Source organism: Teleopsis dalmanni, chromosome 1 (genome assembly GCF_002237135.1).
Source record: "Teleopsis dalmanni isolate 2A chromosome 1, ASM223713v2, whole genome shotgun sequence".
Taxonomy (NCBI): Eukaryota; Metazoa; Arthropoda; class Insecta; order Diptera; family Diopsidae; genus Teleopsis; species Teleopsis dalmanni.
In genome coordinates, this window is record NC_051846.1 from 102,260,564 (window position 1) to 102,272,114 (window position 11,551).

General features: G+C 39.7%; 2 protein-coding genes across 2 annotated transcripts; both read right to left on the reverse strand.

The window, feature by feature from the left end:
- Nucleotides 1-168: 168 nt before the first annotated feature.
- Nucleotides 169-3,769, reverse strand: LOC119663262 (uncharacterized protein K02A2.6-like). Its single transcript, XM_038072918.1, has 5 exons — nt 3,475-3,769; nt 2,771-3,426; nt 2,196-2,685; nt 1,300-2,117; nt 169-1,230 (listed from the first exon to the last, which is right to left on the reverse strand). Exons 1-5 carry the CDS (start codon nt 3,767-3,769, stop codon nt 169-171), a joined length of 3,321 nt encoding a protein of 1,106 aa, XP_037928846.1.
- Nucleotides 3,770-8,580: 4,811 nt separating this feature from the next.
- LOC119663271 lies at nt 8,581-9,780 on the reverse strand. The gene has a single exon (XM_038072928.1). It carries the CDS (start codon nt 9,778-9,780, stop codon nt 8,581-8,583), a length of 1,200 nt encoding a protein of 399 aa, XP_037928856.1.
- Between the last annotated feature and the right edge of the window lie 1,771 nt (nt 9,781-11,551).

Genomic DNA, 11,551 nt, shown 5'->3' on the forward strand with positions numbered 1-11,551 from the left:
TGAAGTAAATACAACCGACACGATTGACAGTTTATATTTAACTAAATTTTGTTTACATTTCATTACATAAGATTGCTTAAACTAATGCAAAACATACTAGATTATAACACTTTCTCCGCCCTTAATTTTTAACAAAGTTTAAGTTTTCCTGAAATCGTCGGACTCAAATCAATTTACATCCTTCCGAATGCGACCACTTTTTCGAAGTTGAACTACTTCGGTAGAACGTTCTTCACTAGGCATTAATGTTGATTGGCTAGATGAAGGCGGTGTGGCATTGATGAAATTTGGAGCGAATTCAAAAATTGGTTGTGAAGAGAGGTCAGAGCTACTTCTAGTTTTAAGCTGATTAACGTGACGTTTGATGTAACCAAAAGATGTGTTCACTCGGTAAACCATTTTACCAAGTTGTTTCACAATAACTCCTTTTATCCATTTTTCCCCTCTTGCGTAGTTTCGAGCGAAGACGGGTTGCTTTAGACTGAATTTCATTTTCCGTTTCGAAGCTTCAAGGTGCTTCCTAGGCGATTCAAACAGTTGACTCAACAAGGTACGAACGGGCCTTCCATGTAAAAGTTCTGCAGGTGATTTACCTTCAGCATTCGGCATTGCACGATATGTTGCAAGGTATTTTGATACAGCGAATTTGAGAGACAATCCATCGTCAATGTTTTTCTTAACAGCAGTTTTAAAAGATTTGACGAATCGTTCGGCTAACCCGTTTGAGGCTGGATGAAACGGCGCTGTTGTTATATGTTTGATGCCAAGTTTTGAGCAAAAATGTTTGAATGCTTCAGCTGTAAATTGCGGACCATTGTCACTTACGATGGTTTCTGGTATACCTTCCAGAGAAAATATAGAAGACAATGCTGATATGGTGTCAACCGTTGTTGTTGTAGATAGTTGTACAACGAACGGAAATTGCGAGAAAGCGTCGACACAAATTAGCCACATTGAATTACAAAATGGACCAGCAAAGTCGATATGTACTCTCTCCCAAGGTCGATCAGCTTCAGGCCAGCTTACGTATTCACGTGCGTGAACAGGATTTGCAATTTTGCACACATCACAATTTTCAGTTAATTGTGCGATGTCTTTGTCAATATTAGTCCACCAGACATGTTGTCGAGCTAGCTGTTTCATTCTCGATACTCCCCAATGACCATCATGAAGAAGTTTAAGAATTTTCTGCTTAAGGGAGGCTGGAATGACAACCCGGTTGTACTCCGTCTGGAGGCAAAGCAAATTGTTGTTTAGTATTAAAGCAAAGCGATGATTGAAAAATGATCGAAGATCAGCATCTTGAGGCATTAGCTTTTCAGGCCAACCGTTTGTAACGAGAAAATAAACTCGGCGAAGAATTGGGTCATTTTTGGCATGCTGACGAATTATTTCAGCGTCAATAGGTGTGTTAAGTTCATTGATGTTGAAACAAGATTCTTCATGATCAAAAGTTTTATCTTCACCAACAGGTAAACGAGATAAAGCATCGGCATTTCCATGCTCAGTAGTTTTACGATACCGAACATCATACTGATAAGCCATTAGTATAATAGCCCATCGCTGTAAACGATGTGACGTCATCGACGGCAACTGATGAATTGGATTAAAAATGCTAACAAGAGGTTTGTGGTCAGTAACCAAGGTGAATCTTCTTCCGTATAAATATTGATGGAAACGCTTGACTCCAAAAACGATAGCTAGCCCTTCCTTCTCTATCTGACTATATCGTCGTTGATGAATGTCGAGAGTTTTAGATGCAAAAGCAATAAGCCTTTCTGTACCGTCAACGTACGTATGCGAGAGCACGACTCCTATGCCATAGGAGGAGGCATCTGTAGCTAGAACCAACGGTAAATCTTCCTGATAATGTGCTAATTGCGCTGCATTGAGAATATGCGTTTTAAGAGCTATAAATGCTTGTTGTTGTGCTGTACCCCATGTGAATTTTACATTTTTTCGGCGCAGCATGTTGATTGGCGCGGATAATTGCGAAAAATTAGGTATAAAATTATGGTAATAGTTTACCTTACCCATGAATGCTTCTGCTTGCTTTAGATCTTTAGGCGGCTGCAGGTTTTTGACTGCTTTTAGTCCTGACTCATCTGGCAATATACCTTTTGCACTAATTTGACGCCCGAGATATTCGATTTTATCTCGCAGAAAGAAACATTTTTCTTGCTTGCACCTGATACCATTTTGTTGCAAAATACGAAGTACTTGTTCTAGGCGGCTGATGTGTTGTTGAAATGTAGGTGCGGAGATGATAATGTCATCGAGATAATTTCCGCAACCTTCTACGCCTTGAAGTAACTGCTCAAGATATCTTTGGAATATAGCTGGAGCGCTTGCAATTCCAAACGGTAAACGTTGGTATTGGAATAACCCAAGTGGACTGTTGACAACCATTATTGTTTTTGCTTCATCGTCGAGTTCCATTTGTAAATACGCATCCTTAAGGTCGATTTTTGTAAAATGTTGACCGCAATTAATTTTATGGAAAAGACTTTCGCGTATGGGCAAAGGATATTGTTCAATGTCAATTTGCGCATTGACTGCTTGTTTAAAATCCCCACAAATTCTTATGGAACCATCAGCTTTTGGAGCTAGTACAATAGGCGAAGCCCATTGGGAAAACTTCACAGGTTTCCAAATACCCGCATTTGTCAATCGATCGACTTCTTTCTTGAAAAGTGACATTTGCGAAAATGGAATTTGTCGGCTTTTGTAAAATTTCGGATGTGCATTTGGCTTTAAAAAAAATACTGACCTTAAAGTTTTTTATTGTGCCAAGAGCTGGTTCAAAAATATCACCATATTTCTTACACAGCTCGCTAATTCTGTGTGATTCACTTTCAGTAATGTTACAAATTTGTTGAATCTCAAACCCGAATTCTTTGAATAAATCGAAACCGAATAAATTGTTACAGTTTTCGACATCCACGACAACGATTACCACTTCCCTTTCTTTTCCGCCACATTTGATATCTACGCAAAGTTCACCAAGCACTGGAATTTCATTTTTGCCAAAACCAAATAAGGTTTTTGTACAATTCCGCAACTTTGGGCAATTTAGAGTTTTGAATGTTCGCTTATTTATTAGAGAAACTGTTGCACCAGAATCCATTTGGAAAGACACAATTTTATTACAAATTTCCAAGTCAATGTAATTCTTATTGCTTTCAGTTTTTACAATACCTGTTAAACTGTTAATTGTTTCAACAGTACCAATGTTGTGACTTTTACGACGGTAATCTTTCTTCTTGTTTTCATCACCTGAATTACGTTTGTTGTTCTTGTTTTGTTTTGACATGCACACTGGCGCAATATGTCCAATTTTGCTACATCTATTGCAAACAGCATTTCTAAATTTACAGTTTTCTCTTGCATGAGAGTTTCCACAGCCAGAACATGATTTGAATTTTACTTTATTATTGTTATTGTTGAAAACACCCGGTTTTTTTATAATTGTACCAACTGAATTAACAGGCATTGAGTTTTCGATCGTTTGTTCTTTAATTGTTGCCACCGTTTTAGTGGTTGTTTCGTACAATTCTGCAATCTGTAAAACATCAGCAAGTGTTGGCTGGGGCTTTTGGAACGCAGCGGTGCGCACAGCATCGTGCGGTGTACGTATAATAATTTGGTCACGAATCATATCATCCACGAAATTGTGCAAACAATTCTGGGCTGAGCACGAAAAGTTACACTCTCTTGCCAATCCGCGGAGATCGGCTACCCACTCTCTGTATGATTGATGTGGCTTCATTTCCCTTTTGAAAAAATCGTAACGTGCAGCGATTACATGTCGTTTCGACTGGAAATGATCCGTTAGTTTTTTCGTTAAATTTTCGAAAGATTGTTCTTGTACTTTCGTGTTACCGAAAAGATTTTTTAGCAGCTCAAAATTTTCTGTGCCAATCCAAGACAAGAAAAATGATTTTTGTTTTTCACTGCACTGAACTGAATATGCTAAAAAATGTTGGTTAAGTTGTTCTAAGTACGATTCCCAGGTTTGCTGTTCTTTCGAAAATTTGTGAAATACTGGAACAACGTTGTGATTTCTTTCAGATACATCGGCAGTACCTTGTTTTTGGAACATTGAGTCCATCCACTCACGTTGTTGTTTCAGTAAATTTTTTGAGAACTCTTGTTGTTCTTTAAGCAATTGCTTATAAATTTCACTTTCGCCCGGCATGATTGTATGTAAAATTGAACGGTACGAAATAAGCGTGAAAGCGATTGATTAATTGCAGATTTTTATCCTCGTCGCCAACTGAAGTAAATACAACCGACAAGATTGACAGTTTATATTTAACTGAATTTTGTTTACATTTCATTATTTAAGATTGTTTAAACTAATGCAAAACATACTAGATTATAACAAGGTTCATTTGAGAACCAGAATCCAGAATGGCTCTGCATTCAATTGCTTCGCCAGTATTTGAATTAATATTGACCTTGGCGGTCCCAAGCAACACATATGGTTTTGTTGACAGTGCTGTAGTTAAAACAGCAGCAGCTTCTTCTTGATTGGAGGAAGTGGTCTTCTTGGATACAGTCGCGTTGATGTTGGTGAATTCAGGTGCGCCAGTTGTTGGCGCCTTTACATTGTATTGCAGATGAAGTAACGTGTTGTGCGCTTTATTGCATTTGACGCAATGCCTGCTGTTGCAATCACTTGTTCTATGTCCGCTGCGAAGACAATTGAAACACAATTTCAACCGTTGTGCTGCGGAGACACGATCAGGAACTGATAATGCCAAGAACTTGTCACACTGGTAAATTTGATGGCCATTGAGGTGACACATCTTGCAAGATAACGTATTGTTTGTAGTTACTGTTGCTGTCACTACTTTGACTGCTGGTTGATTTGGATAGACACTTTCCAATGATTGAAATCGCTTTTCCAGAAATAGCAGAAAATCATCAATTGATTGTAATTCGCGCGGATGCACTAGAGACTGTTCATATAGCAGTCTAGTTTGTTTATCTAATTTTTGAGTTAATACATATAACAACATTGGACCCCAGGAACTGGTGTCAATGCCCAAATTGTTTAATGCCAATAACCCTTCCAGTGTACAGTCATGTATGACCCGAATGTCATTCGCTGCTGAACCCTTCACAGTTGCTTGATCCATGAGTTTCTGGATGATGGACGAAACAATAATTCTTTTATTGTCATACCGTTCCTTCAATATCTGCCATGCTGTTGCATAGTTTTGATTGGTTAGAGCTAGATGTGCTACTAATCCTGCTGCATCTCCAGTTAAATGATTTTTTAAATACCACATCTTCTGTGCGTCTGGCAACTGAGTGTTGTGGATCATTTCTGTGAACAAGTTGTCGAACTCCATCCACTTGGTATATGTTCCGTCAAACTTCGGAATTGTTATGTTAGGTAACCTAACTTGCACCTTTTCCGCAACGAGAGGCGGTTGCTGTTGATTTGATGTCACCTTTGATGTTAGTGACACCAGCACATTTTGAACTTCTTCTTCTAGTTCAATATATTTCTGGATATCATATCCAACTCCTATTGGATTGGAATGTATTTCCCAGATTTTAAAATTAACGGCTTCAATTTCTTGCCATAATTTGTTAATTCTGTCAATATTTACTTGGTAATATGACAGAGGCTGTTGCTCGTATATGCGCTTGACGCCATTGATGAGCCGCAATAATGAACATGATATTGCGCGTTGTTTGTTGATGAGCCCTTGAATCTGTGGATCAGGGCCGCACGCTGGATCATCTGTGTGTCCAACATTAAATCTTGATGTTGATGGAACAGTTACAGGCTCGACTATTTCTTCTTGGTTGAATTGTTGAATGGCCGTTTCAAATTGTCGGCTGTACTGTTTGTAAATATTCAGGATCTCTTGATAATATTCCTTTTTTATGTAGTCGTGTCCGACTGGAATTGAATCAAGACTCTGAATTTTACTGTCGACTTCATCGAAGGACTCCCACGCTGAGTTTAAACGCTTCAGTCGTTCTTCATAGTAGGCCTGGGTTTTCCTTGCCTGACCATCCTTCTTGAAGTTTCTTATGATGTTCTGGATTTCAGCACCTGTTTCAGCCTGTTGGTTGATAAGGTCCTCCATGGTCACCAGAAAATTGATTGTTGAAATGTTGATACGTGTATGTCACCAAATGACAACAATGATGCGTGTATGTCCACAAATGACAATACTGCTGCGTGAATGACAATACTGATGCGTGATAGATCACGTGTATGCCCACAAATGACAATACTGATGCGTGATATCACGTGTATGTCCACTGAATGACAACAATGATGCGTGTATGTCCACAAATGACAATACTGCTGCGTGAATGACAATACTGATGCGTGATAGATCACGTGTATGTCCACAAATGACAATACTGATGCGTGATATCACGTGTATGTCCACTGAATGACAACAATGATGCGTGTATGTCCACAAATGACAATACTGATGCGCGATAGATCACGTGTATGTCCACAAATGACAATACTGATGCGTGATATCACGTGTATGTCCACTGATGCGTGATAAATCACGTCGGGGTCACCAAAAATGTTATGATCCGTACCTAGTTTGATACGGACTGAAGCTAATCCGGCACTTGAACCAGCTTAGCTTTTCACGATATGTTATCCTCCGTATCTAGTCTGATACGGATTCACTAATCCGGCACTTTAACCAGCTTAGTAATTCACTTACGTAATCCGGCACATGAACCAGTTACGTAATTTATAGATATCTAGATATATATGTAAATATATATATAGATATTTATTTGTTTATTTTATTTTTATTATTGATTTTCAAATTCGGCACATAAACCGACTTTGCTCAAGGTTCTTTTAGGCACTTAAACCAAAAGAAAACACTTGGTTGTATTCAGGTTGTTAAATTGAATCAAGTTTATTAAAAATGTTGTGCTTTTATACAAAATTCTTAACACTAAGCTTATGGTAAAGGAGGAAATGCACCCAGTTCCCACGATTTGTTATCCGATGGACTTTGAACATTCAAGGCCAAGGGCATTCGTGGGAAATATGTGCATTACCTATGCTTATACTATTTAATGCAACCAGCAAGCTGATATATGTATTTTGCCATATATCAACCTGCTTTACAAATTTGGTGACTTAAATGTGTTATCACTGAAGCCATGCGCCAACTCATATTGCACCTGTGGGAACAACAGAATTGTCGCAGCGGCTTGCCTATTGCTGCAACTCACAACGAACACACGATAAAGAAAATGAACATAATGCTTATCAACCTTGCACAGTGGCGTGTGAAGATGATAATGTTACGTCTGGCACGCTGCTAGCGTGCGAATATTTAGTTGTGAGAGCCAGCAACATTGCTAAATGTTTGATAACACAAATAAACACCAACAACAAAAACAACATAAGAACTAATTTAGGTACTTATGTACACATATAATTAATGCACTAATAAGAATACAATTATAATAATTGACAATAATAATACAATAATAAGAAAACAATTATAATAATTGATACAATGATAATAGATTTAATATGAAACTTAACAGTCGTCGGCGTAAGCAAGGAGCTGGACACATTTGTAGAATATTGTTCCATTACGATGAACACTTGCCCTACGCATGATCACTTCCATGACGAAATTGAAGAGGTCACATGATAAGGGATCACCTTGTCTGAAGCCTCGCACGGTATCAAAAGGTTCAGAGAGACTCGATCCTACCTTGACGGAGCTACGGGTATTGCTCAGCGTCATTCTGCAAAGTCGAATTAATTTTGCAGGGAAACCAGCTCAGACATTGCGGCGTAAATGCGATCCCTAATGGGGCTTGTTGAATATTTGTTTATATATATGAATATTTTGTTGTTATTAATTTTGTATGAATAATTTGTTATTTTTATTTGTATTGTATTAATTGTGTTAAATATATTTGGTGTAAAAAATAACGTTGTCAATGCAATGCCCAAAATACGTCATACGCTTCTGTTGGCACATGAAAACAAAAGCGTCAAATTTCGTCTGCAAGAAAATGCACTCTTGCAGTTTGCAATAAGTTCATTGTTTGGCATGCATGGTCAAGGTTATTTTAGTTAATTTATTTGTTGTAAATTAATTATCAATTTTAAATAAAAGGCACAATTGAATTTTTGACAATTCAATTGATGCGAAGCCACATTCGTTATCGATTCTTTTTTGTTCGTTCTAATAGCTTGTAGATTTGGTTCAAGTACCCAATTTACACCATATAAATACCTGACTACTGGATTCAAGTGTTCAGTAATCAGGATAATTTAGGACAATCGTCAAATCACTGGGTTCAAGTGCTCAGTGGTTCTCGTGTTCAAATAAGTCAACATAAGTACTGGATTTAAGAGTTCAGTACTTGCAAACAGTTGATTTCAACTTTTGATTCAGCGTGTGATCATACATTTTGGTGTGATCGTACAGGGCTATCGAAAGCTGCTTTATAATCGACAAAAAGGTGATGAGTGTCGATGTTATGTTCGTGGGCTTTTTCCAGGATTTGTCGCAGTGTGAATATCTGATCAATGGTGGAGCGACCAGGTCAAAAGCCGCACTGATAAGGTCCAATCAGTGAGTTGGCATGTGACTTCAACCTTTCACATAGTACAGTTGAAAGAATCTTGTACGCGACAGGTATTAGGCTAATCCCGCGATAGTTGGCGCAAACCGTCGGGTCACATTTTTTCAAGACAGGACAAAGGGTACTGAGATTCCAATCGCTGGGCATACTTTCATCTAACAATATTCTGCAGATAAGATGATGCATGCACCCTATCAGCATATTGCCGCCGGCCTTAAACAATTCAGCAGGCAGGCCATCTGCGCCTGCCGCTTTGTTGTTCTTAAGTCGCTGTATAGCAACACACACTTCGTTATGGCTATGTGGTGGAATTTCAACGTCATCATTTTCGATTGGGGATACAGAGGGCATTTCTTCAATGGCAGAGTTGATGTTATCATCGCCAGATAGTAGTTTGGAGAAATGCTCCTTCCATACTTTCAGTACATTCTGCGTATCTGTAACCAGATTACTATTTTCGTCCTTACAGGTTGATGCACCAGGCTTAAAACCTTGAGTCAGACGGTTGACTTTTCGATAAAATTTACTACCATCATTCCTATTTCTACACACTTCGATTTTCTCTTGCTCACGCCTTTCTTGATCTCGTTTCTTCCGTCTGAATAGGCACCTCCCTACCTTCCTCATCTCCCGATATTGTTCATGCACGGTTCGCGTTGCTGCTGACTGCAGGGTCCTTTTATAGGCCGCGTTCTTCGCAGCAGTAGCTTGGCGACATTCTTCGTCGTACCATTGGTTTCGTCGTGGGGGACGTTGGAAACCAAGGACATCTTCCGCTGTTGTGTGTAGGGAGTGAGAGATATGTCCCCATTGTCTACCGGGATTATCGGGACGGGAGGGTTGGTTGTTTAATCGGCTAGAGAGCTGAGCAGCGAAGACTTCGGTTGTCTCTCTTGATCGCAGCTTACTAACGTCTAGTTTTTTCTGAACATTGGAGCGTACAGTGTTTTCGGTACTAAGCCGCATGCGTACCTTGGCTACGACAAGGTAGTGATCTGAGTCGATGTTTGGACCACGGAATGAACGTATGTCCAGCACACTAGAAGCGTGCCTTGCGTCAATCACGAAGTGATCAATCTGGTTTCGTGTTGCTTGATCGGAAGATAGCCACGTTGCCTTGTGAACATCACGGTGTGGGAATCTGGTGCTACATACATACATACATACATATTTCGCGCCGCAGCGAAATCAATTAGCCTTAGACCGTTGTTGGAGGTTGAATTATGGAGGCTTCCATAAGTCTTTGGTCCGACAGTTGGACCAAAGACTTCTTCTCTTCCGACCTTTGCATTAAAATCCCCGAGAACAATTTTAACGTCGTGGGCGGGACTGCGGTCATAAATTTCCTCGAGTCTCGCGTAGAAGGTATCTTTGGTCAAGTCGTCCTTTTCTTCTCTCGGTGTGTGAGCGCAGATTAACGTGATGTTAAAAAATGTTGCCTTGACATGGAGTGTGGCAAGCCTTTCGTTCACCGGTGTGAATCGATGGACTAATTTTAATAATCTCTTGCTTACCATAAAACCGCATCCAAATTCACGTCTATTTGCATGGCAGCTGTAGTATACATCACAGTTTGCTCTTTTAGAGCAGCCTTGTCCTGTCCATCGCATTTCTTGGATGGCGGTGACGTCAGCCTTACATTTATTGAGGGCTTCCGCCAGTTGGATAGAGGCACCTTCCCTATAGAGGGTCCGGACATTCCAGGTGCATATCCGTAACTCATAGTCCTTTAATCGTGTGCATTGGTCGTCAACGTTATTCGATTTCCAGTTCCGCGGCACTCTTGCATCCTTCATTGGTGGCTGATTTAACGTGACGGGTACCAAACCCTGTGCACAACCCAAATTTAAAGTCCTGGGGATGAGACTCGCCGTACGCACTAATAGTTCATTACCCAGCGGGTGCCAGGTAACTATTTAGGGGTGCCACGAGGAGGCTGTGCGACAACTTGGATTGAGGACAACAAGAATTGCGCTGGCATTTTCCGTGTTAAATGCAATCAGACACGTTGCCTTGTGTACTCGCTCCCAGGGGCACGCGGCCCTCCCCCCCTATAGCCCTTTCAATTTCATCGACAATGCGGTTACTTGATCTATAGTCGAATGCTTACTACGAAAACCAAATTGATGGTTTGGTATTAGCTTTTCGGATTCTATTATAGGTCTCTTGTAGAATAGCTTTTCGAATGGACCTTCGAAATGGTTGGTAAAATTTAAATTGGTCTATATGACGATATGCATTCTAGCGGCTTACCAGCTTTTGGAATCATTTTTACCTATACGATCTTCCATAGGCTAGGAATATATTTTGGATTTATTGCTGCATTGAATTGAATTAATAGTTTACGAACAGCTTTATCTAGTACCTGCTTTAAAACTTCGGATGTTATAAGGTCAAAGACAGGCGCCTTTTTATTTTTCAAGTCTTTTATTGCTTTTATCGCGTTTTGTTATTCGATCGATTTGCTGGTTTCTACTCTCTGTGACAATCAGTAATTCATCACACTGTAACACTTCGTTCAATAATGTGTGTGACTAACTAGTTAAAACACATTTTTTTTTGCTAAAATTCGTTTTTATTCATCAACATAGTCCCCTTTCAGGGAGATACAATCATTCCAACGCTTTTGCAATCTTTCGATACCGCCTTTGTAAAACGATTTTTCTTTGCCTTCAAAATAGGCGTTAGTTTTGGCGATTACTTCATCATTTGAGCCAAATCTCTTACCACGGAGCATCTTTTTGAGGTCTGCGAAGAGCCAGTAGTCGCTGGGCGCCAGATCTGGAGAATACGGTGGGTGCGGCAGCAATTCGTAGCTCAATTCGATCAATTTTGCCATCATTTTCATCGACTTGTGATACGGTGCATTGTCTTGGTGGAACAAAACTGTTTTCTTCGCCATATGAGGCCGTTTCTTTGGGATTTCGTCTTT

What these genes read in the sequence shown, in the direction of transcription:
- LOC119663262 (XM_038072918.1), bottom strand. Translation starts at nt 3,769, where the DNA reads ATGAAGCCACATCAATCATACAGAGAGTGGGTAGCCGATCTCCGCGGA. An exon ending in TCGTATTTTGCAACAAAATG is followed by an intron (nt 2,118 to 2,195) that starts GTATCAGGTGCA and finishes TTAGTGCAAAAG; the next exon opens with GTATATTGCCAGATGAGTCA. An exon ending in AAAAGCTAATGCCTCAAGAT is followed by an intron (nt 1,231 to 1,299) that starts GCTGATCTTCGA and finishes CTTTGCCTCCAG; the next exon opens with ACGGAGTACAACCGGGTTGT.
- LOC119663271 (XM_038072928.1), bottom strand. Translation starts at nt 9,780, where the DNA reads ATGTATGTATGTAGCACCAGATTCCCACACCGTGATGTTCACAAGGCA.